This window comes from Hyperolius riggenbachi, chromosome 5 (genome assembly GCF_040937935.1).
Source record: "Hyperolius riggenbachi isolate aHypRig1 chromosome 5, aHypRig1.pri, whole genome shotgun sequence".
NCBI classification, from domain to species: domain Eukaryota; kingdom Metazoa; phylum Chordata; class Amphibia; order Anura; family Hyperoliidae; genus Hyperolius; species Hyperolius riggenbachi.
This window is the reverse complement of record NC_090650.1, coordinates 67430794-67458453: the sequence shown is the minus strand read 5'-3', so window position 1 is coordinate 67458453 and position 27660 is coordinate 67430794. Positions and strand designations below refer to the sequence as shown.

The 27660-nt window shown below is 43.5% G+C and overlaps 1 protein-coding gene across 8 annotated transcripts in view; it reads right to left on the bottom strand.

Annotated features, from left to right (window-relative positions):
- Window positions 1–27660, bottom strand: part of DIP2C (disco interacting protein 2 homolog C) — a 635214-nt gene that overhangs the window by 337375 nt on the left and 270179 nt on the right. For all 8 annotated transcript variants that reach the window (XM_068235828.1, XM_068235830.1, XM_068235833.1 and 5 more), the window contains one exon: window positions 4658–4729. In XM_068235828.1, coding sequence (XP_068091929.1) covers window positions 4658–4729 — 72 coding nt within the window. The remainder of the gene's footprint in view (window positions 1–4657; window positions 4730–27660) is intronic.

The window sequence follows — 27660 nt, the reverse complement described above, 5'->3', positions numbered from 1 at the left end:
GAATCAGCAGAACTGCCAGGCAATTTGCACTGTTAAAGAGAAAACACATATGTCAGCCTTCATATCCCTCTCTTACTTCAGGTTCCCTTTAACCCTTAACCAGCTTAGCGGTATGGACGCGTCCATGACCGCCGCGCTGGATTGCTCTGGCCCTGGTGGGACGATTGTCATAATTTTTTTTAAACACCCAGCTAGCACTTTGCTATCTGCGTGTTGGGGATCATCACCACCGCTCGCTGCCGACGCGCAACATAACAGCCTCCCCGAGACCTCGTGCGCAGCCTGGTCAATCAGTGCCAGGCAGCGCTGAGTGGTGGATCGGAACTCCCTCGCCGATGACGTCATCACGATCGTCGCCATGGCGACGGGGAAGCCAAACAGGAAATCCCATTTTGAACAGGATTTCCTGTTTGCTCTGATCGCCGGAGGCGATCGGAAGGGGCGGGGAGATGCCGCTGCACAGCGGCTATCATGTAACTAGCACCAGGCTAGCTACATGATTTAAAAAAAAAAATATTAAAAAAATAGTGCTGCGCATCCACCCTGGCGCAATCAATAGAACGCCAGGGTGGTTAAGCATCCAATTTATTTAGAAGCTTGTAAGCGCTCCAGGCCAATTTATTTAGAAGCTTGTAAGTGCTCCAGGCCAATTTATTTTAGCACATTTTTTAATTTATGTATTTGTTAAATTTCCTTGCTTCTGATTTGTACTGCTGTAATGTGTATTTATGGCCACTTGTCACTAGGGGGCAGTGTGAGACAATAACAGGACTTGTTTTCAGTTTCTATATTTTCTGCTAAAGAGAGATCAAAGCATTCCTAGAATTTACAGCACGAGTTCTGTTGACTGAGGTCCAAATCAGTGCACTTATCTTTATTGAAGCTGCTAATAGGTTAATGTAACTATTCCTGCAACCTACCTTTCCTACCCCTATATTTCCTCTGTTCTCCTCTTTCTATCTTTTTATTTTTCTATCAATTTCATAGATGCGGAAGCAAAATACACCTGTGTTTGCTCATTCCACAAATATCACATCTATAACAGGCCAAGTCTCCAATTCACACAGCTCTCCTCATCACGCGACTATTTCACTTACAATTATTCAACGCTGCAGATTTAGACATCTATATTACTGAATGACTATGGTTATAATCACCATCAATGAATACATATTTCACCTTCTTTCTACACTAGTTTGCTTGTTCATCCAGCTATGAAAGAATGTCATTTGTTTTCAATAAAGCCTTTCTTTGGGGGAGAAAAAAAAGAACAAATCAGATATGGTTCCATATGTTACAAAGTCATAATCAAGTGCCGTTCAATTGATCAAAGATCGTTACAAATCCTTTGTCCGACGTGCGTTTCACAAGCTCCTAGGCTGCTTCATCAGAGGCTGGGAGAGTACATGTGACATTGAATAGTTTTTGAATAACTAGGATGTCAATAACTGGTGATAGCACCCAAGATGGAACTGTCAATAACCGGCAAGAAACGCAATAGGAGCCTAATAAAAACAGGCAGTAACCAGGCGGTAACCAGGTTACATAACCTGGTGTTTCTACACGTGAAACTCGAAAAATTAGAATATCTTGCCAAAATTCATTTATTTCAATAATTCAACTTAAAGTGAACCTGAGGTGAGAGTGATATGGAGGCTGCCATAATTATTTCCTTTTAAACAATACCAGTTGCCTGGCTGCCCTGCTGATCCTCTGTCTCTAAAACCTTCAGCTATAGACCAAGAACAAGTATGCAGCAGATCAGGTGTTTCTCACAAGGTTAGCTGCATGCTTGTTTCTGGTGTAATTCACACGCTAATGCAGCCTAACAGGTCAGCAGGGCTGCCAGGCAATTAAAATTGTTTAAAAGGAAATAAACATGGCAGCCTCCATATCACTCTCACCTCGGGTTCAATGTAAAAGGTGAAACTAATGTATGAAATAGACTAATTACATGCAAAGCGAGATATTTCAAGCCTTTACTTGTTATTTTGATGATTATGGCTCACAGTTTATGTAAACAACAAAATCAAAATTTAGACCATTAGAATATTGCGAAAAGGTTGAATATTCTAGGCTCCAAGTGTCCGACTCGAATCCATTTATTAATCCCAAAAAATCTGCAGGGTTCCTATTTCACACTGTATATTCATTTCACACTGAATTGCTGAAATAAATGAACTTTTGCATAATCTTCTAATTTTACAAGTTTCACCTGTAATTTGGGGAGATTTAAAAAACTTTTTGTACAGTATGTGCCCGATGCTTCTACCTGTACAAAAAAACATGTTAGGCCTCTTGCACACTGCATGCATTTCCGATTCAGATTCGGCTTTTTAATCGGTTTTTACATCCGATTCCGATTTTTAATCTTTACTGCATACTGCGTTTTTTTTATCTGTTCTTCTGTAGAATGTATTCAGGGAAAATTGGAATTGAAAATCGGAATCGGAATCAGAATCGGAAAACGGATTTGCAGTGTGCAAAGAACGCTGAAATATTGTTTGCCATCAATTCTTGCAATAAACTCATTGTGTGGGTTTTGTTCAACAAAAAATGCCATAAAAAAAACAAAAAAAACAAAAAACCAGCATGCAGTTTTGGTTTTTTCCTTTAATCTTAAAGTGAACCTCCGGACTAAAAATCTACTCAGCAGAACTGAAAAGGCTTAGTGTTTCTTTAACGGTTTCACAGCATCAGAACTTTGTTTTTCTTACCAAAGCATCATTTTTAGCTGCATTTTTAGCTAGGCTCCACCCATTGAAGAAAAAAAGCCCGGGCTTTTTTTCCCTGATGCTGTGCAGAGCATGATGGGATTTCCTATGTTGTTATTCATGTTGCCTAGCAACTGGGAGAGATGCTCAGGACACAGGACAGTTGGAACTGTGTCTCATGCTCCGTGTCACCTCCTTTCAACCAAAAAGATGGCTGCCATCGTGAAATCAAACATTTGCCTGTTCTTTTAAAACAGGGTGGGTAAGAGATTATATTACCTATCTATTCTAATTAACATAACTAATGTAACTTAATGACAGTATGTTTGTTTAGGCTGAAGTTCCTCTTTAAACGCCATGTTTACCTGATACAGAACTTAAAGTGAACCTCCGGCTAAAAATCTACTCAGCAGAACTGAAAAGGCTTGGTGTTTCTTTAACAGTTTCACAGCATCAGAACTTTGTTTTTCTTGCCAAAGCATCATTTGTAGCTGCATTTTTAGCTAAGCTCCACCCATCAAAGAAAACTGCCCGGGCTTTTTTTCCCTGATGCTGTGCAAAGCATGATGGGATTTCCTATGTTGTTATTCATGTTGCCTAGCAACTGGGAGGGGTGATCAGCACACAGGACAGTTGGAACTGTGTCTCATGCTCCCTGTCACCTCCTTTCAACCAAAAAGATGGCTGCCCTCATGAAATCAAACATTTGCCTGTTCTTTTAAAACAGGGTGGGTAAGAGATTATATTACCTATCTATTCTAATTAACATAACTAATGTAACTTAATGACAGTATGTTTGTTTAGGCTGGAGTTCCTCTTTAACCCCCTTTTCCACTGCATGCATGTCAATCCACTTTTCAGAGCCTGTACAATTCACCAATCGCAAAGACACTTAGTCCTCAGTGCAATTCAATGAGATTCTCGTTGAATCAGAAACACGCTGCCAGCGGCATTTTTGGTGCAATTACCATTAAATGTAATTGTATGGCGCTTTCTAATCAGACCAAAAATCCCAGAGCAAGTACAGACAGAATAGAATTACAGCTCTGACTTGGGCTATCTGAGAGTTGCAGGGGGACACTCTGTCCATTTGTACAGCTGGTGGGGGGATGTATATATGTTGTGTATAGCACTTGCACTATGTCACTTTCTGAAGAAGCCTGTTTGGTGAAACCGGTGAAAGTATTAGCAACACTGTATATATGTGTATAGCACCCATGTAGTTGTCTTACAGAGCTACGCCCCTCCCCTTCATGTCTGTGTTGTTAGCCTCTTTATAGCAGAGACTGGGACGATACAGCAACATACAGCAATCCCACCTACTGCTATTTGTTCACTAGATATATTGCGGTTCTATATCAGGGTTAGCTACACCTCACTCCAATGGACGGGAGGGAGTGAAGGGGGATCAGCAACAACAATCTGTGTCACATTTGCAATATCAGTGTGAACCAGCACAGCACCTGTGTATAAACTTGTATCTAAAGGCATTCATACTGAATTAGTTCCTCTATTTTAAGGAGTATTTACTTTCAAATAATAAAGAGACCGTTCTTTTATATAGTACCTATAAGGGTGTTCTTACCTATTTGGTGAGTGGGTTATAGAAAATTATTATGGTCTATCCTTTGGCAGTGTAAAAGATCCCCATTGCTGGGTACACTATGCAATATCATGTTATTTTGGTCATGTCCGATCGGCTCTCGATCGATAAAGCAATCAAAGTTCTAATGCTAAGCGTGCAAATCGATTGCTTTTTCGACCGGGAGCCGATTGGAAATAATCGATCGACCCGTCGATCAGGCGGGAAATTGCATCGTGTGTACCCAGCATTAGACAGCAAAGGCAGAGGAGCTGTGGGAAGCTGTTGTTGATAGATATTAGGGGTGACCATACTGTCACTAACAAGCTGAATACTGTAGAGCTAGGTATGCAATACATACCTGGTGGCTGAGGCAGATATGCGCCTATTAATTTTGATCTTTTCTTTTCGTATCCCTTCTGTGTGATGTCACCTGAAAAACATGAGAGAAAAACATGTCATTAGAAAGATGGGCTCACCCAATTCACTGATTAAAGCCCCAGTTCAGCCTCCCATTTTTTAAATGCATGTGAGAGTATATTTGCATTAATTAGCAGGGAATAATGTCTTGTACATAACACAACACGTCTATAGTTTTTGCAATTAATGTATTGAAAGCATCTGCCTGGCTTGCAGCGTCCAGTAGCTCCTTATCGTCAAGGGAGTGGGTGTATCTTCCCCAGCGCAAAACACACTGCCAGACCCAGTCCACCTCCTCCTACTGCAGAGGTCAGCAATGCAAATACATTGGCGTAGGTTCACCCCCCCCCCCCCCCCCACCACCACCTGTCTGTGTCTAATAAAGCATTCAGCCCGATCACGCTGCATACAAACCTTGTACCTCTAACTAGCATCTTTGGGTGCCTGGTGCCAAATGTTGGCTAAAACCACCTCTCATTTCCCAGTTTTCTGCCCAGGGACCGATCCTAACCTTTAGGACGTGTAGATTATGGAATATTCCTCTGCTGCAGTGAGGGAACATATGTCCCTGGAATGAAAATATCTACTGAAAAATCACCAATGTCTTTGAGAAGATGACCTTGCTTTACCCTTCTAGTGTGCAGAGGAAGAAGCAAAACAGAGGTAATCTTGTTGCAGAGGCACTCAGTAGCATTAGCTGTGCAGGTAAGGTAATTTTCTGAATTCACAATATAGTAAATGGTAAATATTCTTAAGTCAGTAAGGCAAGAGGATGCAGTACATTAAAATTTACCTAGGTGAAAATCAACTGATGGGATAAACAATTGCATCTATCCTCCTACTCCTACTTTTTAAAAAAAATATCTGAGCGTTTTATTTTACGTATAAATCTACTTTTTAAATGTTAAAATGTTTCATTGTCTCTGCTCAATGACACAGTCTGTGAAGTATGCCAGAGCTAAAAAAACTATGAACTATTGACCCTTTTTACCTCTTCCCTGCTCTCAGTAACTGTTCTCTGTGAAGAGAGAGTTTTATGGCTGTGGCTCCTTAATAGTGATAGTTAACCTACAGTCCAATTCGGTCCCACCTGGAGAGAAACCGTTATTTGCATTCCTGGAAGTTTAACTCTTTCAGACAGAAAAAGAAGAAAACAAACACACCCTAGTTATTTGTATGCTTGGCATTGTACATATATGTTTATCTTCTAAGTTTATTTTCACCTCAGTATTTCTATTGTAGAATATAGCTGTGATGGGTTCAAGTACAGAAATCGTTAATTCTGTTTTTTGTTTGTTTGTTTTTTTTTTAGCTTAACGCTTTCACCAGCAATGGGGCATTGGATTTATCACATGACCAGCCACTGGCAGCGGAGCCAAGAGTTCAATAGTTACAATGCAGCAACATTACAGAGCAAGAATCTTAAAATAATTCCCTGTCATACTCAGTATAGATCCACTTTAGGCATACTTTAAGCTTTCTAAATTAAACCCAGGGTTGCATCAGTCACTGGGAGCTTCCAAAAGAGAAACGTCTACTCCATGCGCCAAATGACCTGTCAGCAGACCACAATTCCTAAATATTATTCCCAACACCACAGTGATGTGCGCATACAAAACACAGTAACTAAGGGATTTCCTTCACTGCTGATGTCCATGTAGACATTAGATAAAAGACACTTTCTTCCTACAAATCCCTTCTGTGCGATTGCACTATATTTAGACTAACATAAAATAGCCGGCATTGACAAACTCATTGTGTGCACATAGGGAGGCAACTATGATAAATCCCCTAAGGCTGAGCTAATTAAAGGGTTCTTGCTATGCAAAGGGCGGACCTTTCTAAGACTGGCAAGCCCAGGCCACATAATAGAGGCTAAGGCGTTAAGCAAAGTGTTCAAGTTTATTTTGCACAACAGCCTTAAAGCAGCAGGGTCAGCCATACTATCCCACATATAATATACATATCTACTTACATAACATATGTATTGGACTGTCCACATTTTGATGTAAGTGAATTTTATACAGTAAAAAAAAAAAGAGAAACCTGTTCCAGGCATTTTCCACCTTTACTGCCTCTGACTGAAGCCAATCCCAATGTCCTTTCTTCTCTTACTTTTTTTTTATCCTAGAAACTGCACTGTCAAATCTAGCTTGCTTTGTAAACACTGTGAACACTGCATAAATCATATTTCAGAAGCTTCTGCAGAGGGGTGAGGTGTATTTCCCTTATCAGCTTCATGTCACATTGAACTGCCATAAGCCAATCAGCGAGCAGCAGGAATGTGATCTTTACTTTCCCTGGAAAGGTGCCTGGGTAAGATTCATTACAGCAGAAGCATGTATGATTATATTGGAAAGCTTGCAATGGATAGCTAAACATCACTGGGAGGGCAGGGCTACATCTGATATAATAAAAGCCCAGTCCCTGCATCCTCAGGAGTGTTTTGCATTGTGTCCGGCACACATGTGCGGTACACGGACGGACAGGGTGGGGGTGCGGCATGCATGGATGTGCTTGCGCGTGGGTCGCGGATGTGTGCGCATGGGTTGCAACTGTGAAGATCACGGCCATGCATGTATTGCTGGGGCAGGGTGGCCAAGGCCTAGCGCATTTTTTTCAATGGGCATGCCTTTTATCTAGTACCAATATAAAGCAATGTATAAAGCAAGTGTGTATCCTGATTACTTTCCAACCATCTACTATATGTCACTAAAGTGCCTCTTAAAAAGTTGATTACAAGCTTTAGAGACCAGGGAGACCAGCACCAGCACAGCTATTAGGAGAGGTTCTCACCGACACCATCCTTATCAGACATACCATTAAGTAGAGATAGACACAGGACAGCTATATTGCGCTTTTCTCCAGGCAGACTCAAAGCACCAGAGCACTAGGATGTGCTCCATAGGCAGTAGCAGTGTTAAGGAATCTTGCCCAATGTCTCCTTACTGAATAGGAGCTGGATTACTGAACAGGAAGAGCCAAGATTTGAGCCCTGGTCTCCAGTGTCAGGAGAGATATTATCCAGCTACTGAAGTCTAAGGTAAAAGTTTCTAGTAGAAATCTCACCATTGGGAATGCAGACACATACTGGAAGTGGTAGGTGATTCATTAAGAATAGAAGTCACAAATAAACGTAAGCGGCGTTCACGGAATAACCCATTCAACCAACCAGCTCAGACCCTTTCCACAATTCACTGCATTTAGTGTCATTTCTTTCACTCAACAGTCTCGGAAAACCTGGCATTTCCTAATAGGCTTTAATGCAAGCTAGATTTCATGTTACAGCACTTCAACTCTCCATAAAAAGAAGGCTCTACGTCACGAGAGGAGACGAGATCCCTCTGCGGTCTGCAGCTTATAGAACACATTTAGGTCTAAATTAATCATCCTCTCTGACAGCGAATATTTAAAAAGCCCTCTAAGCCATTCCAAAGAAGCAGGCAGGGATCAATGCATGTGAAACCGTAGCATGACGGAATACCGAAGACATGCAGTCATTAACATGACAGTGAATGATGAGTTAGCAAATGCAGACGGGATGTCAGATTATTCATGTACTCGACAACAACTGGGCAACGGTCAATGCCAAGAATACTGCTGCTCTGGCTCCACCGAGAACACAATATCCGGATTATGAAAGCAAAATATGGAAGAAGGAGTATCCCTGCTGAAATACTGTATATAACCGTTAGACTTCAGGATATGTTAGCGTAAGTTCCGGCTCACACGGATAGAAAACTGATCAGTGTAAAAACTGATGTTTGGAACGCCATTCGTTTTCCATCTGTGACCCTCTGTTCCGTTCGGTCAATGCGACACATCTGTCGATCTGGAAAAAAACAATGCAGTGGATCTGCGTTTTGTCCGTTCCGCCAATGGACCACAAGGTTGGATACCTTGTGGTCCATTGGCGGAACGGACAAAACGGATCTGTTCGATCGGAGCAATGTGAACGCATCGTAGTGATTCCGGTCCACTAAAGGGACCGTTTTTTTGTCCAATGTGAACCGGGCCTAAGATTTAGTACAAATGCTGAAGGACAGTAGCCCGATTTGATTGAAAATGTAAAGGTAGGTGCCCAGAAGGATGGAAACTTGATCCCTTAAGCGATAGGATGGGTGAATGTTTGGAGGCCGAGTCCTGTATAGATGTTTTGCTCTGCTATAGCAAAGTGACATGGCAGTCACAACAGGGTAGGAGGCACCTACTGAGTTAAAAAAATTAGTTAAAATCAACAAATATTTTTTTTAAAAAGACGTAGTTTACCTCTAGACAACACTGAAAGTGTGTAAGACAGACATTTTATTATGCCCTGGCAGTGTTTTGCATGGGTTTGTGCCCACTTACGCCAATTATAGTACCGGTTACTGCAAAAAAGTTGAGCATGGACCGCCTCCAGTGTCGTCTAGAGGTAAGCCACACCTTTCACTTTTCATTTTAGTTAATTTTGACAATATTTTATAACTCATTGGGCACCACTTACCAAGTTGTCCCCCCTCCCATGGATGGATTTTTGGTCCTAGGTAGCACAGTCAGAGTTTGCACCAGACATTTTTTGTGATAGAGAGCGACCACATCCAGGACTTCTAGGAACACCAAGGTGGAGATGGGTTTGTGAATCTCCCCCCACCTGCTTCTGGTTGGTTGCTGTTGGTTGCAAAACCATTTTGTGAGTGCCTTTCGCCTTCTCCCTCGTTTAATTTACCAGTGATATATTGCACCATTTGTCTCCTGTTGTCTCTGTACTTTCTTTTAAGGTGTTTATTTGATCGAGCAGAAGGTGTAAGGAGAAGAACAACATTCTAAGGACTTCTCTAGTGAACATCACTTAGTATTGTACCTCTGTATTAATGAAATTAAATGATTGAAAATCTGCCTCTTGCACACTACATGCGATTCTGATTTGCTGGAATCGCAAATCGGATATGCAGTGTTCAGGGATCCTTAGGCCTCTTGCACACTAGTTTCCGATTCCGAATTGCGATTTTGACCCGGTTTTACATGTGATTTCGATTTTTAGTCGATTCTTTTTTTTAATCGGTCCAACATGCTGCGTTTTTTCCTACATTTGTCATCATGTGTTAATAGCATCCGGGGAAAATTGGAATCGCAAACTGGATTTGTGATTTGTCGTGTGCAAGAGGCCTCATAGAATGAAATTAAATTCTGTTTCAGGCAGTCTGCAGTGCAATATACGGTATGTTCCAGCAGGGTCCCTGTAATCTATACTGGCTTTTCATGGTCTTCTGAAGTAGCATTCATTCTACTTGACTGTGGTTCTGTTGACACCAAACCATGGTGAGGTAGACCAGAACTGCCAGGAGAATTGTTCAGGATGCAAAGAAAAAGCCACAAATAACTTCAGCTGATATCCAGTCTTCTATACGGAAAAGTGGTGCAAATGTTTAAAAATGCACTTAGATGCAAGCTGCCAGAAGAAAGCCACTGCCATTACTTCACTAATGCCACAACATAACCAGTTTAAAATAAGCAAAACAGCATGCAGACAAGCATAAACATTTCTGGAAAATAGTCAGTGTGATGAGACCAAAATGTATCTATGTTCACAAGCATAAACGCTTAGGCTATCATTCATAGAAGTGCTGTCGGTAAATGAAATCCGTGCGGGGAAACACCGCTGTTGGTATTTCAGCCTTCTGGGTGGTCATTCATAAAAATGTTGCCTGTTGCGATAGGAGTGCGGAGATATCCCGCTGTAGGCTGTCGGTAGGCTGTCGGTAGGCATGCGGAAACAGGAGAAGCAGGCGGAGTCCCTCCATGCGGTGTTCTCTCTGCTGCTGCTTGGGAGGCCTGTCCCATTCACGTACATGTACTCCGCATGCCTATCGCTACATCCAGGGGAGCGGTAATCCCCGTCCACATACCGCCTGCGTTAGTTTTTATGAATTGATATTTTGTTACATTTCCGCATGGAATCACCGCATAAAGCAGTAATTTATCGCTCTGCTCGGTAAAGTCCGCTTCGCATGTGGAAACAGCCTTTATGAATACACATTTTGATTGGTGGTCGCTAAAGTCGGCTGTGTTTAGCATTTCCGCATGCGGGAACGCTTTATGAATGATAGCCATTATGTTTGGAGAAGACTCAACAAGGCCTATGACGAAAAGTACACCATCCCTACTGAGGAGCATATAGGTGGTTCTGGGGTGAATTTGGGGATGGGGGGGGGGGGGGGGGGAGGCTGGTCTACAGCAACACATGCAATTTGGTCAGAGTTAAATGAAATGGTGCATGTTGTCAGAGAATATTGGAGCCAATTTGGACACATAGGCCTGAAAGTTCCGAGAAGGATGTACTCAGCCTTCCAACATGACGATGATCTTAAACACAAAGCCGGGGCGACCCATGATTGGCTACAGCAGTAAAAAAGGAAAGGTTCTAAAGTGGACTTCACAGTCTCCTGACCTCAGTATCATTGAGCCACTTTGGGCAGTTATCAAACGTGCCGTTCAAACAAGAGAGGCCAACAATTTACAGGAACTGGAGGCTTTTTACCAAGAAAAATCCATCTAAGTCCTTCATCCACTACTGCCACAAAATAATACACACTGTCAGTGGTGCTATAGGGAAGAATACACAGAATTAAAGTAGTATGAGACTCAAATTTCATCTCTGGTCTAGAACATTAGACAGAGACACGCTTTGCTGATTACTCATGTTTTTCTTAAAGAATTCTTTAAAGAATGGTACACATTCTGCTAAATCTGCCGGGGTATGTAAAGATATGAGCACACCTGTATTAAGGTGGCCACACACACCACATAATTTTTTACATATCTGTTCAATTTAAGAATTGCAATCAATTTTTCTAACTGATTGTAACATTTCAAAAATATGACCAATGTACCACATACCTATGTTCAATTTTTCCCCAATTATGATAAAACTGATTGGAAACTGAGAAAATTGCAAGGGTATGTATATTAATAAATTGACAATCTTAGGCCCGGTTCACATTAGCGGTCGCCGTCCGGAATCGCCGTGCCGGAGCCGGAACCGCATGCAGAACGGACGGAACGGACGCACGGCATAGCAATGAAAGCCTATGCGTCCGTTCACATGCGTCCGTTTCGTCCGGACCGGATCCGGACTCCGGCATAAGACCCAACATGCGCTATTTTTTGGTCCGGCTCCTCCGGCAGCCGTATCCGGAGCGGAGCCGGACTGCACCATCCGGCCAATACAAACCAATGAGAACCGGAGAGCGCACAACACACTGGCTAAAAATCCGGATGTTCTACCCCACTTCCTATGCCTATTGTAGCGGCGATTTTGGATGGGGACACATGGGCAAGCATTTTGGAGTGGAGCAGCAGTGACTTTAAACGTGCTGGAGATGTTGGCAGTATGTCGGAGGTGGAGGTGAGTGCTAAACAGCGGAGGGCTTGATTCCACAGGTCCACCTTCTGCTGACCTCCCAGACCCCAACATCTTTATTTTAATTTCTTACTATTTTTTGCCAAACGGATCCGGATCGCATCCTGATGAACACCTGATGCAACCTGACCGGATCCGGATCGGATCCGGATCAGAACCGTACGGTTCCGATCCGGATCCGGTCAGGTCATCCGGTCCGTTTGGCAGAGAACCGCAAGTGTGAACCGGCCCTAACACACACCATACAACCTTTAAAAGAATTGAAGAGAAATATCTGGCATTCCGGATCAATATAAATAGAAAGAAATGGGAAATCCGATCGGATTTTACAGTCGAATGAAAAAAAAGCTTTCGATTTTTTTGAGAGATACGATCGTTTTTATCGAATTGCTGTAAAATCGGATCATTTTATTGTATCGTGTGTGGCCACCTTTAGTCTGCATCATAACTAAACATCACATAGATAGATTTTCTACACTGCGTATGGTTGTGTGCGCAGGTAAAAATTTATTGGAAAACTGTGGTTCATTTTATTTCATCCAAACTTACCAGTGATATTATCATTTAAGGTCTTCATGTTGGGCATACTGGGAGATATGACGTGTGGAAAATATAGAAAGATGCTCATCAGGATTGTTTTATGCTAGTAAAGCAATTGCACGAAGGTAGAAGCAGGGTCTCTCCCCCCTCCCTCTGCTTTAAACGACTGGTCGATATGGTCAATGCAAACTTACCATTGCACAAACTTACATATCAACCCAATACAATACATTCAAAGTATGGAAAGTCTGGGTAGACTCACCGGAGGTAGTCATCCCAACTTAGATATCAATGTGATAGTTCAGGGCCTCTACCTCTGAAGTACTAACATACTAAGCTGACAATATTTTTTTATTTTCCTATTTACTGTGATTTTCAGCGTTGTTGTGTACGGTAAGTGGAACCTTCCCTGATAAATAGTGTCCGCAATTGAACTGTTATCTGTATTTATTATCATTTTGTGATGTCAATGAATTGCTAGGGGATTGTTTGTGTATTATTTTTTTTTTGGGGGGGGGGGTGAGTGTGCTTCCTTTTTTTATTCTTGTTTTTGAAAATTCAATAATAATAATAATAAAAAATGTACATAGATGGCTACCTTGTTGTATAGTTTATTTTTTATCTCTAACAAGAGAGTATATATATATATATATATATATATATATATATTGTATAAAATCTGACAAATTATACAACTTCATAGTCACACACAGCTCTATCAAAATGCAAATTGTACAAATTATACAGCACAAACCTCGTACAAAGCTCTATAGGTCACACGTCACAAGCTCAGGATAAACGTCTAATGAAAATGCTTCAGATGAAAAGGAAGGAGTTATTCATTGAGAAGCCTGATCATCTTCATTCCTTTCCGCTTTTTGAATAAATCAATTTATTGAGGAGGTGATACATTTACGCTGAAGATGCTTATCTAAAGAGTGCATAAATTGGATTTAATATACGGAGCATTAAGCTACATATTGGAAGTGATGCATGTATCCATCAGCGTAATCCATTTTATTTGTTGTGGCAGGTCACTGGGAGACTGTCACATCGACCTGCTGCGACGAATAAGGTGGATTACCATCTGATGGATAGTTCATCATCACCGAGTCGGTACCCAGCTTCTTACTTTACTATTGATTTTTGGCTGCCACGGAAACTGCAGACTTTTGGAATGTTATGATTCTAAGAAGAAGAACTAATAGGCAGCACAATAACTATTTAGTGACCATACCCTCCTTGTAGTTCTGGCATCTTTAAATGGGATCCCACCAGCCATATTACCATAGTAACATACTTTGGTTGAAAAAAGACACCCGTCCATCAAGTTCAACCAGAAGGGAAAAAACAAAACACCATCCTGAACCCGCACATATCCCTGTTGATCCGGAAGGAAGGTGAAAACCTTACAAGGCCTGGGCCAATTAGCCTAAAAGGGAAAAAATCCTTCCTGACTTCAGATGGCAGTCAGATAAATCCCTGGATCAACTGTTCCAGGAATTACCTATTCATTATAGCTCTGGATGCCCTTCAATGGAAGGAAAGCATCCACACCCTCTTTAAATGCAGATATAGAGTTTGCCATAAATACTTCCTGAGGTAAGATATTTCCCTTTTTAACCATTCCCACTGTAAAGGATCCCTTTCTAAATAGCAAAAAAAAATGGCAAAAACTTCTTTTCCCCTCCATATGCAGATCATGTCCCTTTGTCCATTGTACAACCCTACGGACAAAAAGCTCACCTGCCAAGCTATTGCATTGCCCTCTGACGTATTTGTACGTCATGTATATATTATCTGCATAGAAAGTGTAAATGTGAATACAAATAGGCAATAGGCAGCACCAATGGCGTAGTTAGGGTATTTGACACCAGGTGCGGATAATTTACTGACACCCCCCCCCAAACAAAAACGGTGGGTGTGGCCATGACATCACATGGGTGGAGCTAACTGTAATGTAACTATGTAACAGTAAGGCAGTGGGTTAATATAGGTAGCCAAAATAGCTGCCCCCAGCATAGGTTAGATAGGTAGGTGCCCCCAGTATAGGTTAGTTAGGTAGGTGGCTCCAATATAAGTAGCCAGTATAGTTGCTACCGGTATAGGCTAGGTAGGTGCCCCCAATACAGGTTAAATAAGTAGGTGCCCCCAGCATAGGTTAGATAGGTAGGTGCCCCCAGTATAGATTACATAGGTAGCTGCCCCCCAGTATAAGTTTGATAGGTAGGTGCCTCCAGTATAGGTTAGATAGGTAGTTGCCCCTCAGTATAGGTTAGATAGGTAGCTGCCCCCCAGTATAGGTTTGAGAGGTAGGTGCCTCCAGTGTAGGTTAGATAGGTAGCTAGCTGCCCCCCAGTACAGGTTAGATAGGTAGCTGCCCCCCAGTACAGGTTAGATAGGTAGCTGCCCCCCAGTATAGGTTAGATAGATAGCTGCCCCCCAGTATAGGTCAGATATGTAGCTGCCCCGCAGTATAGATCAGATATGTAGCTGCCCCCCAGTATAGGTTAGATAGGTACCTGCCCCCCCCAGTATAGGTTAGATAGGTACCTGCCCCCCCCAGTATAGATTAGATAGGTACCTGACTCCCCAGTATAGGTTAGATAGGTAGCTGCCCCCCAGTATAGGTTAGATAGGTAGCTGCCCCCCAGTATAGGTTAGAAAGGTAGCTGCCCCCCAGTATAGGTCAGAAAGGTAGCTGCCCCCCAGTATAGGTCAGATAGGTAGCTGCCCCCCCAATATAGGTCAGATAGGTAGCTGCCCCCCCAGAATAGATTAGATAGGTACCTGCCCCCAGTATAGGTTAGACAGGTAGCTGCCCCCCAGTATAGGCTAGAGAGGTAGCTGCCCCCCAGCATAGGTTAGATAGGTGCCCCCCCCCCCCCCATAATGGTCACCTGTGGGGAGGGCAGCCCGACCTCTCCCTCCCTTCCACTGCCCGGGCCGCCCTCCGTGCTCCCCCCTCCGAATGCAGAGTTATCACAGCCAGGGAAGCGCTGTGAATAGTCACTCACCTCCCTGGTTCCAGTCGCCGCTGATCTTCTCCTCTGCATAGACGCTGATACACACCCTGCTTCCTGTTTAGCCGGAAGCAGCGTGTGTATCAGCAGCTATTTACAGCGATTCCCTGGCTGCGATAACTCTGCATTCGAAGGGGGGAGCACGGTGGGCGGCCTGGGCAGTGGAAGGGAGGGAGAGGTTGGGCTGCCCTCCCCACAGGTGACTCCCCCCTCCATTACAGAACCCCCCTCCCCCAGGTTAAGGGCGGCTGGAGTCACCCCACCTGGTGCGGGTCGCACTCCCCGCACCTTGCCTCACGACGCTAGTGGGTAGCACCCCTTTCCCTTGGCACAGGTAGGTGAAAAAGGAAAAAAAGGGCATCTGAGGTACTGTGGAAAGAAGGGCGCCGCCATACGTTTCAATAAGAGCAGCAATTAGCGGCAATAGGTGGACAGTTGGGCACCCAAAGGGGCCATTAAAATATCAGGCGCTGGGGCTACCCGTTATGCAAATTGGGGCAATATTTATTGCTGCAATTAGCATAGTGGGCAGTGGGTCTGCTAATAGCCGGTTTTGCAGGGGGGGATGGGGCAGGGTGTGGTTAGGGTCAAGGGGTAGGATCAGTAGAGGAGCAGTTAAAGGTTAGGTATTGATAGAAGAAGGCTTAATGGTTAGGCATCAGTAGAGGGAAAGTTGAGGTTTAGGCATTAGTAGAGGGAGGGTTAACGGTTAGGCGTTGGTAGAGGGAGGGTTAAGGGTTAGGCATCAGTAGAGGAAGGGTTGAGGGTTAGGCATCAGTAGAGGGAGGGTTGAGGGTTAGGCATCAGTAGAGGGAGGGTTGAGGGTTAGGCATCAGTAGAGGGAGGGTTGAGGGTTAGGCATCAGTAGAGGGAGGGTTGAGGGTTAGGCATCAGTAGAGGGAGGGTTGAGGGTTAGGCATCAGTAGAGAGAGGGTTGAGAGTTAGGCATCAGTAGAGGGAGGGTTGAGGGTTAGGCATCAGTAGAGGGAGGGTTGAGGGTTAGGCATCAGTAGAGGGAGGGTTGAGGGTTAGGCATCAGTAGAGGGAGAGTTGAGGGTTAGGCATCAGTAGAGGGAGAGTTGAGGGTTAGGCATCAGTAGAGGGAGGGTCAAAGGTTAGGCATCAGTAGAGGGAGAGTTAAGGGTTAGGCATTGGTAGAGGGAGGGTCAAAGGTTAGGCATTGGTAAAGGGAGGGTTAAGGGTTAGGCATCAGTAGAGGGAGGGTTGAGGGTTAGGCATTGGTAGAGGAAGGGTTGAGGGTTAGGCATCGGTAGAGGGAGGGTTAAGGGTTTGGCATCGGTAGACGGAGGGTTAAGGGTTAAGTATCGATATAGGGAGAGTTCTGTATGAGCGTAGGGTTAAGTTAGGTGATAGCAAAACATTGGTAACATTTTACTATTGGAAGTAAATATAAGTAATTTTGCTGATATACTACGACCCTGTTATTTCATTTGGTGCCCTTTCTTCCACGCGCTTTATTACATGTATGCCAGGTATGATAGAGTGTTGCCTTATCAGTCAGCCATGGGTCTCCACATCAACATTTATTTATTGATCATGACCCTTTCATCTAAGCCCAACCAATTCCTCCAAAATATTTTGTTGTAAAAATCAATATCATCTTCCTATCACCAACATTCATCTCTGCAAAACACATCATGGGAAAACATTCCCGTCTTCCAACTGGATTCATTTTTCCTTTTTGCATCTTAGTAAGCGCATGTAATTAATTGATGGGTCTGTCTGCTCTACAGGGTAATTACAAAAATGATTAATAGCACCAATTATTTAAAATACATGTTTTATTTTACAATATGCAGACCTCTGTCAAAACAGCAAATATACAGACCGCCTACACAAGGTAGCTCATGCCTCTGTGTTTTCATCTGATGTGAGGGAAACTATGATCACAATGCAAAATGGCTTAAAGTGTACCCGAGTGAGCATGATGAGCTAAACGTGTATGTACAGTGTAAAACATTAATAACCAGGCTGTTTTACTTGTTTTATTTTGCTGCTTGAAATCGTTAATTTTAGGCATGGATATAGCAGCTTTGGTCGTCAGTGCCTTGTCGAGAATATAGCAAAAATCACTGATAAGCCAATTACAGCCATAAACGGTTTCCTGGCAGAGTACAACTTCTGAGAGCAGAGGGAGATGGAAAAAAGGTCAGTGGTTCATGTATTTTAACTCTGGGACACTTCATAGGCTGCCACTGTGCAGGGACAACAAAACTTTAAATCTGACGGTACTTTGAAAATGTTTAAATGTAAAATAAAATCATGGGATAGCTTAAAAAGAAAAAAAATTAGGAATAGGAGGATAAATACTCATCAGTTTATTTTAACCGTGGGTTCAGTTTCAGCACACATAGTGTACCAATTACGAAGCCCAATTACAACCCAGCTGTAGGCAATATAAATATTTTAGAGTAGCTCACCTGGTAACTAAGTCTGTTGGCTGGCAGACAAGACGGCGCGCATTGGCCTACCAGGCCATGGTTGGGGTATATGTACACAGTATGACCTCTGCTGTCTGTGTACGGTTATGTGGGCAAAAGGATCCAGTTCAAACCCCCAAAACTCTCTTACAAAGCTTTCCATAAGTTGTCCCCTTCACACGTGCTGACTAATTTGTAGGTAGAATCCCACCCACAACCTTGGCTCCTCACTTAAAACCTTCCAGTTTTCTAGTTTGTTTACCTCCTTCCACTCTTCCACAAGTCTCACATCTGCTTTGTCTGTCATGCTCTAAGCCTGGAGACTTTCAACCACACCCTTCAAATGTACTTTCTGCCTATTGTCCTGCTAGCGATCACTCGATCAACTTCTGCTCATCTGACCATCCTTCCGCCCAATCACACATGACTTACTCCTGCTCATCCGACCAATTCTTTTACCCGATCCCTTGTGGCCAACTCCTATCCATCTGACCATCCTGTTACCCGATCCATTGTGGCTGACTCCTATCCATCTGAACAACCTGTTACCCGATCCCTTGTGGATGACTCCTGCTTGTTTGGTCATCCCCTACTGCTACCCAAACTCTCATGGCTGACCCTTGCTTGTCTAACCATCCTGCTCATATTGTTCTGCATTTACATAGCATTGACAAATTCATCAGAACTTTACTTACCAATTCCATAGTCATGCCATTAACTGTCTCTCAAAGCTCACAATCTCCTGACACTGCCACAATAGGCCCAATTACCCTAGCAGCAGGTTTTTGAGATCTGGGTGAGAGGAAACCACAGAATATGGAGGACACACAGGGAGAATGTGCAATCTACAAATACTAATTTCTCTTAAAGTCAGGTATCCTGTATAAGAACTATTGCGCTCTTATTGCTATATAATTACAACCCATTTGTTATAACTAGTGTGAGTGAGATAATTCACTGGAAAAACTGATTTAAAACGGAATTTGTCTGTTTCCTTCATAAAACAATTTTAGTTCCCAAATATGCTTCCAATTAAGGACATTGAAGACAGTCTGGACAGTTCTGTTTCTAAGGTTGCTAAGAAGAAAAAAGGTTTGCTTATTATTAGGTATTGAAATTCTTAGCTGTCTGCACGGTGAAATGCAACGACACTTTTTAATGTCATTAAAAAGCAAACAGAAATTGGCAGCACAAATCTATACTCATGAAAATGTTGTTATGAAAGTGGGATTTCCTTTTTAAAGGATTTCTGACATGAAATACATAATATAAACTAATCACATAGGTATATTAGGAAGTGTTCTGCATACCTCTATGAGCTGTCGGTTGTCCTGTGCGCTCCCCCCGGTTCCTGTAATTACCAACAGAAAAGTTTGACTTTCAGAGAAAGTCAAAATTTTTCACAGGTTTTGCCCCGCCCCATTCATGCCCCCTTGACTGCCCCATTAGCGCTCCACTAAGCTTGCAAATTGGGACAGATTAACAGGATAAATAACCTTCCAAAGTACAGTAGAGTTACCCATGGGTGGGTCCCACCTACGATTCAATAAGGTAAATGTCACAGCCCTAGGCTGGGATGTGCCGTTATGTCATTTGAACCATCACACCACATGGCCTAAAGCCTGGTTCAAAACTTCAATTTTGATTGGCCAATCACTGACCAATTTTACCACCTCCATGCAGTATGAGAATTTATCCTACACAAACTGTTCCCGGTATTCAAAATCTGTTCCCCCTCATACTACATAAAGGTGGTAAAATTGACTATTCCTCAGCCAATCAAAACCAGGTGTGTACCAGGCTTTGGGATTATTGAAAGCACAGTTGTGCCCAGTATGTTGGCATTTTATAAATACAGAGGATAATTAAAGTGATATGGAGGCTGCCATATTTCCTTTGAAAGGAATACTGTAGGGGGTCAGGGGAAAATGAGTTGAAGTTACCTGGGGCTTCTAACGGTCCCCCGCAGACATCCTGTGCCCGCGCAGCCACTCCCCAATGCTCCGGCCCCGCCTCTGGTTCACTTCTGGAATTTCAGACTTTAAAGTCTGAAAACCACTGCGCCTGCGTTGCCATGTCCTTGCTCCCGCTGATGTCACCAGAAGCTTACTGCGCAGGCCCAGTATGGTCTGAGCCTGCACAGTACGCTCCTGGTGACATCAGCGGGAGCGAAGACACGGCAACGCAGGCGCAGAGGTTTTCAGACTTTAAAGTCTGAAATTCCAGAAGTGAATCGGAGGCGGGGCCAGAGCATCGGTGAGTGGCTGCGCGGGCACAGGATGTCTGCGGGGGACCATTAGAAGCCCCGGGTAAGTTTAAATCATTTTCCCCCCAACACCCTACAGTATTCCTTTAAGCAATACCAGTTTGCCTGGCTGTCCTGCTGATCCGCTGCCTCTAATACTTTTAGCCATAGCCCCTGAACAAGCATGCAGCAGATCAGGTGTTTCTGACATTATTGTCAGATCTGGTATTGTATAAAAGGAAATAAACATGTCAGCCTCCATATCACTCTCACCTCGGGTTCACTTTAAAGGCTTATACATGCAGCACTCTAAAATGCAATCTAAATCGCTAATGTTTTTGCTAAATGTTATTTTTAGGTCCCGTTTCTCCCTGGCCTCCTTGGCGGTATTGACAGACATAAACGTCAATACAAAATATGCTGTGAACAGTATTGACGTGCATACAAGTCAATCCTCTCCTGCACTGCATACTAGACCCCTGCTTGACACATTTTGGCAAGTTACAGGAAAAAAGTTTTGAAAATTAACTGGATAACTTTTTGCACAGAAATCCTGGGGAAATTGAACGCCAGGGAGGCTAGGAAACGATTCTTTTGAATGTTGTTTACTGATGACTCAAGTTTAGTGTCAGCAGCTTGGCAGCGGAGATTACAGAAAAATAAGATGTGTGTGCAGCGCCATCCGTGACTCATACTTTATGCCACCCTTCACTGTTCCTGCATTTAAAATAGTGCGCGGATGGAGGCTTCGAGGTCCTGTTATTTTGTGTCGGAAAAAGAAAAGGTCAGCGATTAAAAATAAATGTATGCTATTAAAGCATGCAGCCGACTAAGCCCACAGCTGATAATATACAGAATACAGTACATTCTATGCAAACTGTATTACCTCCCGCAAAGTTTCAGATTCTATCCAGTCCTTTGGTTTATATAAAGAAGACCCATGGGAAGAAAATCTGCCCACCTCACCAGGAAGGTTCCTGCTGGTCCCCACTACTTCTCTTCCATGCTCTGCAGGTGCCTAAGGCCGGATTTATACTTTTTCCTCCCGTAGGCCAGCTTTCCTGTGGCTCTATTCTCATTCCAAATGAAGCCCTGGCTTTTATGTGAAATATCCATGTATAGAATCCCCATTCTATTATACATAGCCCCCTTGGCTGACACCATGCCTCTTTCATATGTTGCTCCCCATCTTCAAACACCCCCGCCTCTTTCATATGTTGCTCCTCATCTTCATCCCCCTTTTTATTTGAAGTGAACCAGAGATGAAAATAAATTAATGAGATAAACAATAGGATCTGTACTTCTACTCCTAAAAATGACTCTTTTAGATATCTGAAGGTTTTATTTTATGTATAAACATTTACAAAGGAGATTTCATGTTTTATAGTCTCTGCTCAACTGCAGTGTCTCAAGAGTCCCAGAGTGAAAATACATGAACTATTGACTTTTTTTTATCTTTTCCCCTCAGAGTAAGAAGCTTAGGTATCTGCTTGGGAAAGTGTTTTATAGCTATAATCTGTCATTAGTAAGCCGACTGAGTCCTGACTGGAGAAAAACTGTCAGTTCCATAGCTAATTCTAAACTCTTTCAGGCAGGGAAAAAAGGAAAGGAGCACAGCATAAGTGTCTGTATCCTTGCCACTGTATATGCACTAGCCTATCTCATCATATCACGTCAGCTCTGGTACACTTTAAACCCTCCTGCTCTACATTAAAGAGAACCCGAGGTGAGCAGATGGAGGGCAGATTGTACACAGAGGCATGTTCTCTGCCTCATGACATGCCTCTGCATCCCCACACCGCCACTTTCTGCCCCTCCACCGCTGTGCTATAGCCCCCCCCCCTCCCCGAGACTGTCAACCTTATTTGTCACCATCTCAGGAGGTAAAAACAGGGAGAGGGATTCCGTTTCAAAACACCGGCCAGGGGCATTCTTACAGGATTTCCAGAGCTTCCATTGGGCAGCTCTCTCTCCCTGGCCACGCCCCCTGCTGCTCCCCCACCTCCCTACATGCAGGATGAGAGAATGAATCTCTCATCCCAGCGTCATAACCTATAGGTCTCAAAAGTGAAAGTGGGCCAAAGCGGCCCACAGGAGCAGCATGCTGCGGCGTTTTTTGCAGCTACCTGATCCGATCAGCCCCGCGGATCAGGTAGCCTACTTTTTTTTTTAAGCCCATCTCAGGCTCTCTTTAAAGCGGTATCGTCACCATAAAAATCAAATATCAACAGCAACTGGTCTGAGTGTATTAAGTGATAAAGAGGCTAATCCTGCATTCAAAACTTTTTCTGCTGTTATGATTTGGAGTTATCACATACTTTAGGAACACTGGCCCTTTAGTAGTCGTGCCAAAGAATTGCATGCTGGGGGTTCTTTTTATCTATAATCTATTCCTCTTCTTCCCTTTATTTCCCTGCCAGCTTCTTATCTGAAACCTAATCCCCTAATCACTTGTGTTTACAAGCAAGGCTGAGGTGACTCAGCGATTGGAGGAGACAAGAAAAAAAGTAAAGGGCAGAAATGACATCACGAGTTAGCCTTAAGGCCCATACACACGTCAGATTTCCGCGAACGACGGGTCGTTTGAACATCCCGTCGTTCGCCCGCTAAATCGGGCGTGTGTACAGACTATCGTTCGTTTGATAAGAGTGAGTTTGAGCGATCAGCCTATGATCATTTCAGTGCATGCTTTTCACCCTTCTCTTTTCATAACTAGGGTTATACTGGGGGCAGCCATTAGCAATTCCTCCATTACCAGACTATCTACTCCACCAGTTTGCCGGAAAAATCCCAGCAATTTGAAAGGAAGGGAGGGGTTCCTCCAATAAATGTAAAATATTTTATATTTGTCATCATGCAGCTGAAAAAATGCTGCTATTTATTATTATAATTTAGAAAATAGATTTTATTTCTGAAATCTTGTATTTTTAATTTGGGTCCACTGTAACTGTGGGCAAAAGACCACCAGGAACAGAATTCTCGTAATTTACTATATAACATTCACTGAAATCAAAACGAGGACAGTATAATACATGTGTTATGTAAGTAGATCAAGTATTTATCTACTTATATATGTCTTTTTTTCCCTGGCATTGTATGGCTGATCCTACTGCTTTAAGCAACTCCTTTTTTGAGCAGCAGCTGCGGCCTTCACAGGAATCCTGCCCTGCAGGTGTCCTCACCACATTGGTGTCATGTCAGCTGTGAAGACTCCCAAAGGCCACCTGAAGCGAGAGGGATATGGAGGCTGCCATATTTATTTCCTTTTAAACACCACCAGTTGCCTGGATGTCCTGCTGCTCCTCTGTCTCTAAAGGGGCCCATACACCTAACGATTTTCCCGCCGATATACAGCAGATTCGTTGCGCAAACGCTGACTGATCAAATTCTGTCCGAAATCAACCGTTCCCGTCGATTCCCATCGAGCCGTCCGTGTGGAAGATTTTGCTCGATCACTGGTGGGTCGGGACTGTGTCGATGCAGTCGAATGCCCAACGACCGGCGCTAGCGGCAATACATTACCTGCTCAGCCGGCGCGAGTCCCCTGGTCTCCGCTGTCTTCTTCACCGCTGGGCTCCAGGTTCCGGCTGGCTTCAATTCCTGTCCTGGCAGGAAGTTCAGTGAAGCTGGAGCCGAGCGTGGAGAAGAAGACAGCGGAGACCGGGGGAGTCGGGCCGGCCGGATCAGGTAATGTATAGAGGGGGCGCGGCGGCAGCTTTACAGATTGTGATCGGTTTCGTGCTGAAATCGATTCACAATCTGTTTGCAGTAAAGGCAGCCATATGATCTCTCTCTGATCAGATTCGATCAGAGAGGGATCTATCGGTTGGTCGATCTGATGGCAAATCGACCAGTGTATGGCCACCTTAACAATTTTAGCCATACACTCTGAACAAGCATACGGAGATCAGGTGTTTCTGGCTGAAGTCTGACGGGATTAGCTGCATGTTTGTTTAGGGTTTGTGATCCAAATACCAGCCAGCAGGTCAGCAAAACTGTTTGGTAAAATACCTAATTTGGTATTTCTGTTCTTATTTTTAAATTCACTAAAATTTTTACAAATTCAGGTGAAATGAGGTGAAATAGGTCTAAAATTGTTTACTAACCATTTAGTAAGGTAAAGTATTCTGTAAATCCCAATTTATGAGGTATCCTTCCCAATAAACTTGTACAGTAATTCTCTGGATGTTAGCAGAGACACTTCAACCTAAACTAACATTTTTATATAGGTTTCTTTGGGAAAAAAAAAAAAAAGTATGGTTGTTAAGTTTAATACTTGTGTTGCACTTCATGTAATATGTAATAAATTATATTTCAATAGGGCTAATTTTCCCTGACAGATATAACTTCGTGACAAGGGCCAGCTAGTCTACTCTCTGTCAGGAAACACCCACTGAACATGCCCACTTTAACTTTTGTGAATTCACAGTTCATGTCAGAAGGACAGAAACATTTTTATACCAGATGTAAAACATTTGGTAAAACGTTCAGTAATTCAACTTTTACACTACCGAATGCAGTATTTTACCAAACATTTGGTAGATTATTCTAAACTGCTTTGTGAATTGAGGCCATTTGAGTGCACCTTATTCATTATTCTCATCCCAACTAAGTGGGGAGGGAATGCACAACAACTGCCAGACCGGTTTAAAGTGTATAGTTACAATAAAGATAACAAAATATATAAATGGCTAGCTACATTGTTGCTATACATATCTGTATTATATATCCAGTACCAACGCGATACAAAAACGTAGATACAAACACTCCCAATACTTCAGACAAGTATACACCCTTTACATAGAATGAGTACACATGAAAACATTACAAAACCGCTAAAAATCCATTAACGGGAGTTTCCTTCATAAGGGCCCATATACTGGTCTATTTCAGCCTTTGATTGATCAATCAATTCTATAGAATCGATTGGTCGATCGGAAATAGATTCTATCAACTTTATCGATCAATTTGCGGCCGATTTCGATCGATTTGATCTATCTGACAGGATGGAAAATCTAGGTCGATCTGCTGCTGGCAGCAGATTGATGGCCCATGGAGTTGCATTGGATCTAATGGTCTAATAACTCATTTAGATAGTGAACCCCACAGCCAGCTATCCCACGACTATTGTAGCAAACACCTCTGAGGCGGCCTCTCAAAAGGCGGGCGGGTAAGAATTTGGGTTCCTCCCACAGCTATTGTCCCCCTGCAGCTGCATGAAACGGTTCCTGCTACTGTTATTTATTTATTGTATTTATAAAGCGCCAACATATTACGCAGCGCTGAACATTAATTTAGGTTACAGACAATATTTAGGGGTGACATACAGCAATATGACAATACAGGAATACAAGAAAACCAGATCACACAGCACAGGATGAGCACAAGGTAATGCTTAGTCAGTCACTGGATAGAGCATGGAGATTAGGCAAGTTAGGTTCACTCAGATGCATAGCATGGGTTCACAGTAATGGAGGTGCATGATCAGGTAGGACACAAAAGGAGGAGGACCCTGCCCAAAGGCTTACAATTCAGAGGGAGAGGTAAGGACACGAACGGTAGGGGACCAGAGTTCAGCTGTGGGTTTAGAGAACTTGTAAGGGGTATAGGCCAGAGTGAAAAGGTGAGTTTTGAGGGCTTTCTTGAAGATGTTGAAGGAGGGGGCTGCCCTAATGGGTGGAGGTAGGGAGTTCCATAGTGTTGGAGCAGCTCTTGAGAAGTCCTGGAGGCGTGCATGGGACTGGGTGATGCGGGGGGCGGTTAGGCGAAGTTCATTGGAAGAGCGGAGTGAGCGGCTAGGTGTGTACCTCTGAGTAATATCGGAAATGTAGATTGGACAGGTTTTGTGGACAGATTTGTAGGTCAGACACAGTATCTTTAATCTGATTCTGGACTGGATAGGAAGCCAGTGGAGGGATTCTAGGAGGGGATCTGCCGTGGTGGAGCGATGGGAGCAGTGGATAATTCTGGCTGCCGCATTCATGATGGACTGCAGTGGGGCTGTTCGGGTCATAGGGAGACCAGACAGCAGGGCATTGCAGTAGTCAAGGCGGGAAATTATGAGGGCATGGATGAGGAGTTTGGTAGTGGCAGAGGTCAGGAAAGGGTGAATCTTACAGATGTTACGAAGGTGGAAGTTGCAGGACTTTGTGAGGTTTTGGTTGTGGGAAGTGAAGGAGAGTGCGGAGTCCAGGGTGACACCCAGACAGCGGGCTTGAGAGGTAGGGCGAATGGTAGTGTGGTTGACAGTGACATGCACATCTGGGAGGTTCGTGGATGGCCGGGGTGGGAAGATCATAAATTCCGTTTTGTCTAGATTTAGTTTCAGGAACCTAGCGGACATCCAGGAGGAGATAGATGAGAGGCAGGAGGAGACCTTGTCCATGGTAGTGGTGGATATGTCAGGGGTGTGGAGGTAGATCTGGGTGTCATCTGCATACAGATGATAGTTAAAACCCATGGAGGAGATAACCTTGCCAATGGAGGATGTGTATAGGGTGAACAGTAGGGGGCCAAGGACCGAACCTTGGGGGACTCCCACCGAGAGGTGGTTGAGGGTGGATGAGGACTCATTGAAGGCGGTCGTGAAGGAGCGGTTGGAGAGGTAGGATGAAAGCCAGGACAGGGCAAGATCGTGAATGCCCAAGGACTGGAGGGACTGGAGGAGTAGGGGATGATCTACTGTGTCAAAAGCTGCTGAAAGATCAAGGAGGAGGAGAATGGAGTATTTACCATCAAATTTACCTTCAGCTTTAGCTAAGGCAAGGTCGCTGACCACTTTGGCGAGAGCAGTTTCGGTTGAGTGGGCAGGCCGAAATCCAGATTGCAGTGGGTCTAGCAGTGAGTTGGCATTGAGGTACTGGGTCAGGCATTTGTGAACCAGACGCTCAAGGAGTTTTGAGGCAAAGGGGAGGAGGGAGATAGGACGGTAGTTGGAGGGTAGCGAGGGGTCGAGGGAGGGTTTCTTGAGCAGGGGTAGTACATGTTATGCCTCTCACATGCTTATAAATCACTCCAAGAAATGAATCTAGAGTTTTAATATGTGGAAAATTATTTATTATTAATGTATTAAATCACAGACCTCAAATCACATCCACATAGTCATTTTAAGGTGTGAAGGGAGCCACTGAGTCCTGCACACATTGTGGACCTGCTACATTAAAGTGGACCTGAACTCTTGCATAGAACAGAAGGGAAACAGAGAGACATACTATGAGAGATTAGGCTATCTCATCCCCCCTTATCTGTGACTAATCAGAACTGTAATTTAATCTCTGTGTCAGCTCAGGAATA